Here is an 8,462-nt window from a genome sequence, read left to right on the forward strand (position 1 = left end):
CCTTTCATAAAGACCGAAATTTGTCTCTCAAATTCGAACAAATCAGTGTAACAAATATATATTAAGTGTGTTTATTAGATTTTATTTTGATTTCCTAAATTAGTTTTTATGAAAATGTTCCTTTTGAAAAGGACTGTTTTGTAGCTTATGAGAAGTCTAGTACCCAGACCTCTCCGCATTAGAATATCGCCTGGCGGTAAATTCCGCGCACAGGACAGTAAACAGCGTCTTGTCAAAATGTTATCTCGTCTGTTTCACATCAATAATCCTTCTTGCGGTGAATCTAAAGAAGAAGGCCAAGAAAGCACATCTTCTTTACTTTTTGATGCAGATATTGTTACTGGAATTGATAAAATCCTGTTGTGTGGGCCGCCTGAAGTTGGAAAAACCTCACTTCTTTTCGAAACGGCTCTGAGCTTTGCTGACGAAGGAAAACACGTCCTGTTTATTTGTCCCAAAAAACTCTCAAAACTTCCTTTCCTCGCTCATGGAAGAACTCAGCCCTCAAGTGCTACTTTGAAGAACATACAGATGGTCTATTTGGAAACGAAAGAGGAATTTCTGAATTACATGGCGTCTATCCACATGTCGACAGCTAGAGTTTCTCATGCTATCATTGTAGACAATATTGATGTCTATTTTCCCGCCAATATGAGAAACGAAGATTTGTCGTTAGTTGCCAAGATTTTCGCTCTTACTGTGGATGCTTTCCTGTTTCAAAAGTCCAAGCAAATGTAAGTTTAGCCCTTAACTTTCAAGATCTGATTGTTAACTATCCCCAGTATATAGCTGTTACGCATTTCATTGTGAATCAGTAACGAGAATTTGGTGTTAGATCCAGATAACAACTCCTACCTGATAAGTTTGAGTACTGTCATTACTCGTGTACTGGAGTTACATGTTTACCACTTCAAGGAGTTAACGGTTTAAGGAGCCAACAGGCAGTTTTTGTAAACTAACCACAAAGTTGTTGCAATGCACATCTTTTTTCTGAAAAAGGTCTGACTCTTGTCTGTTGAAAGCCCTTGTAACTTCATGGACCTGCAGTCATTACTGGAAATCTAAATGTTAGGTTTAGTATTGGAGATCTCAGCTCAAATACCAGTCTATTTTGTTTCATTACGTTATATTTTTATGGACCCCTTCATATTTTGAATAGAAGAAGTATTGATGTCTTGATCTTCAATGAAAAAATGGCAAAAAATGCACTTTTTCCAGAACCATGACTTCATATAGTAATACATTTGACTCCTGTTATTGCGGACACCCTTAGGGGGAGATTCAGTGTCTTTAATAGCAAGAGTCTGTAATAGCAAGGTAAAAGAGAAAAAAAAATTGATTTGTCTCAAAGTGAATGAAATAATATGTACAGTTCTAAGTAAACATAAAGTTTCTAAGATGGCCTCACAAAGCAAAAAAAGATATGGCTGCAAGCAGGAAATTCTCATGTTTGCACCCAATTGAAGAATAGTTTCTTTATTTTCCTGTATCGCAATGTTATGTGAGTCAGGATTTTGGATGAAGTACTTAAGTGTCCACTATGGTGAGAGAAAAAACAAGAGAAACGTCGCACTGAAGGGGCATGAAAGTGTCTGCATTTCTGTAATAGCAAGAGTCTGTAATAAGAGATATTTATTTCATTCATGTACTTCCTTTACACGTTTTGCTAGGGGGCTAGCTCTTGTCAGCAATGGCGGGGTGTCCCTAAGGTGTCCATCAGGCAAGAGTCAACTGCCATTCTGAGAAATGGGACCCAGACTTTTTCAAAATTTGATAATGTGTCTATGAAGCTATGGTTGTTGTAAAGCTGGATGATTTTCTCCAACACATAAATCACCAATTAGCATATGGAGAAATTCCTTTTTTTAAACTTGTATGCCAGAAAAAAATGATTTGGTAGATTGCTGATTATTTACAATTTAACCCTTTTGCAACCTAATGCATGTCTGCATATTCTCCATACTGTTCTCTGTACATTTTCTACAGTGCTGACAAGGAGAATTTGTTTTACAATCAAGAGCTGCTTTAGTTGGTGATCAATTCCTTTATTCTCATAACCTCTATGTTTGATTCAAGGGTGATATTGTGAGGAGAAATTAGATGCTGGTCACTCTTAGGGATTAGAGGGTTAAATTCAATTTTGCTTCTCCTGTAGTGATCAGCCCAAAGTCAAACAATCTGGCATGCTATTGATGTCAATCACAGTTCCCACTGACACTAAATCAGTTCCAAGACAATCATTTTATGAACGCTGGGTACAGTTTGTCCTTCCGATCCAGGTGAAGGCTGCAAATCTCTATGAGCTTTCAGTGCTACCTTCCAACTCAGATGATGGCTCTTCATTGGCTAATGTTGTTTACAAAATAGCAGATCAGAATATTGTTGTTCAAGACATTGATTATTGTTCACAATCTGGTGGTTCGTCAACAGAAATGACTTCTTGAGTTCTTCCAGTAGAGGCAAATGGTGATGGAGAAAACAGGTTGGTGACATTTTCTCAGTTTGTGATTGATGTATGTAAACTTTTTTTGCCTTTAGTGTAACGGTTGAAAACTGTGCGTATCAACGTAGGCCTGATATTACTGCTTCCTGAAATAAAACCCCTTTGGCAATGAGGCGAAAAAAGCAACTTCCTTTATTTCGTTTCCGAGCTCAAAATTTACCATCTTCCTTTTTCATTTCACTCAAACGAGACTTTCCACATTTTAGCGGTATGGAGGACGTGTTTAACAGATGAAACTTGTAATGGTCCAATTCACTATAGAGATCTATTGTAGCTCACTAGTTGAGCATCTGAGCACGGAATCTGGAGGTCTGAGGTTCGATCCCTCATGGGGTCTCTGAATTTTTCTTTGTCCAACACAAGGGAAAAAAGAACTTTAATTGAATCGCAATTTCTTGTGGTAAGTTTCTCGAATGGAGACTCTCTACTTCTGAGCCGCACCTAATGGATGGATGCAGGGTTATACTATTATCTCAAGCCCTGAGAAAAGCTGTAACAGCCTACGTGTAAAATTACGGTTCACGTGACGCGTGATGGCCCCAAAATTTGCAGAGTGACGCGTGATTAAACCCAAATTATCCGCGTGACGCGGGACTGCACACGACAACATGATGCGTGATTTTCTATTTTACAAGCCCGTGACGCGTGATTTATAAGACTTACTAATTAGATTCCCGTGATAATGAACGTTCTTTGCCCTAAGAGGAAACCTATCATTCAAAGTGAATAGAGTCTTAACAAAGATCAATAAACCGCGGCAGCCGTGACACTATTTCTGGTCTTTTCCGTCCTTTTCTGACCTTCGCTTGACCTCTGATGTCTTTGATGTTCGTGGTAGGTCCAAACAATCGTAACACAATAAGCATAAGTTACTAAAGTTAACATTTGCACAAGGACTATGACCTTTAGTGATATTTTTGTCGACCGCCTGGTCGTGGTGGGGCGCCAGATCGTATCCAGAAAGACCAGAAAGTATCTGAATCCATCGAATGAAAGATCTGAAAGAATGTCGACCTAAACGACTGAAACGGTAAAAGACGTTAGAATTTTGGTATCATTTTATGCCTACCGAGAGGATGGTAATGTAGGCAATGAGTTAGTACACGAGGAAAACATTTTTTGACGTAAACGAATTCAAAAGCCACGTTATATCCTTTACTTGCATAAAGACAGTTGCCGTACATAAGAGGATTGGGCAAAGCATTGACATAAATAATGCCTGTGTATCAAAAAAAAAAGTTAAGGTGATGCAGACTTCTAATCAATCTTAGAGCCACTAGTGGCCGCAAATCATGTGAAAGATGGCCAAATTAGTAAAGTTCATACTAGTTCTCACGAGATAACTATTGGGCCATATATGGGTTCAAACTACGTAAACATTGTCAAAACTATGACTATTGACTTATTAAAGAACATACTATGACGACTATGATACCCAGACGAACACCTCAGATGTTGAATTGAAAAAAAAAAATCTTTGTGGACAGAACTTCGAAGGTGAGGCAAACAAGCTATTGGATGAAGAGGATACTCAAGGAAGCACCTTGAATTGTAAATACCTAAGATTTATTTTTATTGTGCTCTATACTTGTAAAGTACGATTTGATATTGCGATACGAAGCCCGAGTAAACGCTCTCGGAGCGTCTAGTTTCAACAACTAAGTCGTCTTTATTTGTCTAACAAAAAGCAATATGACAAATGAAACGCGATTCATTCCAGTATAAAAAACGTTGGATTCAATTTAATTTTTGATAATACATCCAATCGTGATAAAAGATAAGTTTTTTCGTTTGTCTCACAATGTAGTCACGTGTGATGTAGATCGCGACGTTTCGACAGCATACTGCTAGTCTTCTTCAGGCGATGAGGTCGTTAAACTTTACTTCGTTTTTTGATCGTGACCCTTTATACTACACGCACAGAGTCAAAGAGGCAATTCATTTAAGACTTCACCCTAACAACATCAACAGGGATAGTGGAATAGAAATTCCAGAAGCGTGGATACCCACGATCAAGAAACACAACAACAGGAGAGCTGTGCGACAGCGGACCGCCGAGGGAGCTAACCACTGAGTGAAACAGCAAGGATCGAAATGCACCAATCAGAGCTGTTGAAAAACAACTGATCACAGCAGAGCATCATGCTTTATAAGATCACGCATGACCAGTCGACCTCATCGCCTGAAGAAGACTAGCAGTATGCAGTCGAAACGTCGCGCTCTACATCACATGTGACTACATCATGAGACAAACGAAAAACTTAGCTTTTATTGTTATTCACCACGATGAATAACCACAACCTTTTTTACGAAATACATCCGATAGGTTAAAATCTTTCAGTATTAGCGTAGTGTACTGACTCCTTTTACGTCATTGGTTAAAAAAATTATCCGTGATGCGTGATTTAATAAAGAAATTCCGCGTGATGTGTGATTGGAACCTCCCCCTCCCCCTCCCCCTCCCCCTCCCCCTCCCCCTCCCCCTCCCCCTCCCCCTCCCCCTCCCCCTCCCCCTCCCCCTCCCCCTCCCCCCCCCTCCCCCTTTGCCACCCTCTTCACATATATGATTTTCATATATTTACAGTCATTTATTTACGTTAATTTTTCACGTGTGTTTAATATCGCCAATCAGTGACTGACACGTCACTCGCCTTTCGCGCCACTCTGTTATGTTGATGAATGAAGGGCAAAGTCTTCACCATTTTGAATCCAAGGTGGTTTCTCGAAATTTTCCCGGATTATGGCTGCTAACAACACTAAAAGATCTGTGCCGCTCACAAATAGAGACGTTTAAAATTTCCTAAAAGCGGAAGAAAACCAAAACATGAAAGGAAAAACAGAAAGTGACTTGGATTTGGAGGTGGCATTTCTCGCAGCTAAGAGCGAAAATCGACAACTGTTTTTTTATTGTTTATTGATAAAGTCGACTATTCTTGTAGTAAAGGCCTATGGTGTGTCTGTAATATACAAAATAATACATGGTTGCTTGTAGACGTGAAATTTTTCTTCTCGTGTTCAACCCGAACGTGAGAGACATCGATTTGAACACCAGAAAAAAAGTTCCATATCAACGCGCGCTCGTCTTTATTCTCTGTTTAGTCGCGTGGTGCAATTAGAATTCGCGCGTAATCAAAGCCGATAGGCTCGCGGATTGCAGTTTATTGCTTAAAGTGCCACAGGTGGCTCTGATCAAAATCGGTCCTCACGAGACACTTGCCTATTCAGATTGTGCGCGTTGTGACCAAACACTGCTTGAAATTCAAATTTTTGTGTGTAATGTGATTCACAGGTTTGGTAATTACATGCTTTAGAGGATGAAAGCGTTGGATTTTAGCCAAGAATTGCCAAGACTTCCATTTTATATAGCACCCAGCGCAGTGCTGTTCAGATGTTGGAAATTTCACGCGATTAAAACAGCGCAGCGACATGACTCATATAACGATTAGGTTGGGATCTCCGCCGGTTGGGAGCAAGAATATTCGAGAGATTATTAGAATCAAGACTCCGGAAAGTTTTGCTGTCGATACAAGAGAACAGGATATTTATATGGCTGATTCAAATTACAAAGACAACTCTAAGCAGGTGGTGCACGGTATCTGTGAAAATTTGAAACCTTTTGAGGGGTCTCCTTCAAATGTAGATGGAGACGAAAATGTTTACGATTACGTTCATAATGGTGCAAGATCAGGAGATTCAAAACAATTTAATGCTCTTCGTGTAAACACAGAAAATTGCACAGAACGGAGTGGAATGGTTTTAGAGAATGGAGAGAAGAGAATGAAATGTGCGGAAAATTTAGAGACGCATTGCAATAGTTGCGGATTGAGATTTACACGTGAAGAGGTTGAATCGGAACTTTACATAACACGCAAAGATTTAGCGACTGTGCAAAGCCAGTTGGAAACGTTTAAAATCAGGCTTGAAGAGGAACTAGTTGAACGATTTAAACTCGAAGAAGAGCTGAAATCTGAAGCGGAGTCTCACGAGAACGAATTGAAAATTTTAAAGGAGAAAATTGATTTTCTGGAAGAAAATGAAAGCGAGAAAGCTCGGCGGATTGAAGAGTTAGAAAGCCAGATTGTGGTTTATAAAGAAGAGCATGAAAAAAGCTGGGAAGAGGTGGAAAGTTTGCGGAGTTTTGTCGGTAAATATCAGAGTGATTTGAGTAAGTTGAGAGTTGAAGCCAATAATGCGAGTGATCAAGCAGTCGAAGCGATCAACGAGATGGAACTGTTGACAAAGAAATCGGAGAAAAACGAACAGGAGAAAGTTAAGATTAAGAAACAAATGAAATCGGAGATGGAAGGATATTGGAGGGAAGTGCGAGAATTGAGAAATGTTTTAGAAAACTGGGAAAAGTTGGATGTCGAAAGGAAAACGCGCATTCAGTCATTAGAAAACGAAGTTGCGTCCTATAAAAGTCTCGTGAATGAACTAAAAGAAAATCTTGCTGATCAAAGCAACAGAGCCAGCGAGGAAAGGAGTAAGGCTAAAACAGACTCTACCACAAATGAGCATTTGTTATTGCTCTGTGTAGAATTGAACGAGATCTTTCGGGAACATCTCAACAGCCATGGAAAGTTTTCTGAGCTGTCGCTCGTTCTGGCAGCAACTCAGAAAGATCTGGAAGAGGCGAGGAATCGAAGCCAGAGTCAAAACCAGATTCTACAGCAGTTTAAAAGAGATTACAACGATTTACACGACACTATGACAGCATTGAACGAAGAAAATCGCCACTTGAGGAACAGCTTGGAGAAGAGGTGCGTGGAGGTAGCGGATATCAGACGAAAGTTTCTCGCTTCAGAGACGCAGGTATCGTGGCTCAAAGAGGCATTAAATATTGTTGACAAAGCCACGAAAAAGTCAAGCTGAAAGCCAGTATATTTATGTAGTTAACTCGGCTACTGGAATGTAAAGTAGCGTTTGTTTCACACGGATATCAAACCTCTTTTGTAAACTTTCTTGAAAAGGGAAAATTCGTTATCTATTTTTCTAAGATATTTTATGTTTGTGGAATTTCAGATACTCGTAATATTTATGTTTTCATCTGCTTACGTATAAGCCTTTTTCATAATTAATGTTAAAGCATATTAAACAGAATTCGTATTATATATTCAAACATTCTTTGCTAATCCTTCGCAAATTATTGCCAGCATCTTAGCAAACTCTCGAACTTTTGTTATGGAAGATCAGTTTTATCAACAAATAAAGCTTATTACGTTATTTTTGCAAGATTTTCGATTCCACTTACTGCATTTAAAGTATTTTCACAAGAGAATTTAGCCAAGTTAAAATACTTGGCCTTCGTTACTAATTTATCATGGCGTCGCTTGTGGTGGACCACCATGCCATGTTACAGCCTATGAAATGTCTCCGGTTATTAGACTGTCTACCACATGATCCATTTGGGACACAAAAGCAAGATGTATTTTAACTTCCGAGTAATGTCACGTTCTTTAGATGTTATTACTGAAGTAAACAAGTTTTCGGGTAGTTTATGCAAATAGAGAGACATTGTTTCCTCGACATCAAAGAACGTAAATAGAACCAACCTGAGCCAGGCCCATTGAGATCAGAGGGGAAACTGGGAACGAGGGAAAGAGCGGGTGAGCGATAAACTGCAGTTGTCAGGGAAACAGCCGCTGATAATGTTCGTACTTTGCGCGTCTGCTCTTTCGCTCATATCCGCAGACCGATGACCGGACACTGGCTAAGAAATTTTTTTTTTTTGTAAATTTAAAATTCAGTTATTAATAATAAGTACCAGCCGATGCACTAAAATCTTCAGTAGTCACCTTCTGCTGACTGCCCAGCTTTTGAGAAACGGAAACGTAAAGAAAATGTTTAACAAATGCGCGAAAGTTTTACTTAAACATTAGAGAAAAGACAGCGTTTCTCTTGTGTCGTAAAAGCATAACCGTGTCGAAGTGATAGAGGGATTACAAAGAGCCAATGAAAA

At 39.3% G+C, this 8,462-nt stretch overlaps 2 protein-coding genes across 2 annotated transcripts; both read left to right on the top strand.

Moving 5' to 3' along the window:
• The first annotated feature begins 191 nt into the window (after positions 1-191).
• LOC113672167 (uncharacterized) lies at positions 192-7,723 on the top strand. The gene is made up of 3 exons (XM_089198036.1): positions 192-734; positions 2,156-2,482; positions 5,793-7,723. Exons 1-2 carry the CDS (start codon positions 238-240, stop codon positions 2,442-2,444), a joined length of 786 nt encoding a protein of 261 aa, XP_089054162.1. The 5' UTR covers positions 192-237; the 3' UTR covers positions 2,445-2,482; positions 5,793-7,723.
• LOC113672125 (uncharacterized) lies at positions 5,930-7,723 on the top strand. Its single transcript, XM_089198029.1, has one exon. It carries the CDS (start codon positions 5,930-5,932, stop codon positions 7,373-7,375), a length of 1,446 nt encoding a protein of 481 aa, XP_089054155.1. The 3' UTR covers positions 7,376-7,723.
• Positions 7,724-8,462: the final 739 nt, after the last annotated feature.

This window comes from Pocillopora damicornis, chromosome 1 (genome assembly GCF_964200805.1).
Source record: "Pocillopora damicornis chromosome 1, jaPocDami1.2, whole genome shotgun sequence".
NCBI lineage: Eukaryota > Metazoa > Cnidaria > Anthozoa > Scleractinia > Pocilloporidae > Pocillopora > Pocillopora damicornis.

What these genes read in the sequence shown, in the direction of transcription:
- LOC113672167 (XM_089198036.1), top strand. Translation starts at nt 238, where the DNA reads ATGTTATCTCGTCTGTTTCACATCAATAATCCTTCTTGCGGTGAATCT. An exon ending in TTTCAAAAGTCCAAGCAAAT is followed by an intron (nt 735 to 2,155) that starts GTAAGTTTAGCC and finishes CTTCTCCTGTAG; the next exon opens with TGATCAGCCCAAAGTCAAAC.
- LOC113672125 (XM_089198029.1), top strand. Translation starts at nt 5,930, where the DNA reads ATGACTCATATAACGATTAGGTTGGGATCTCCGCCGGTTGGGAGCAAG.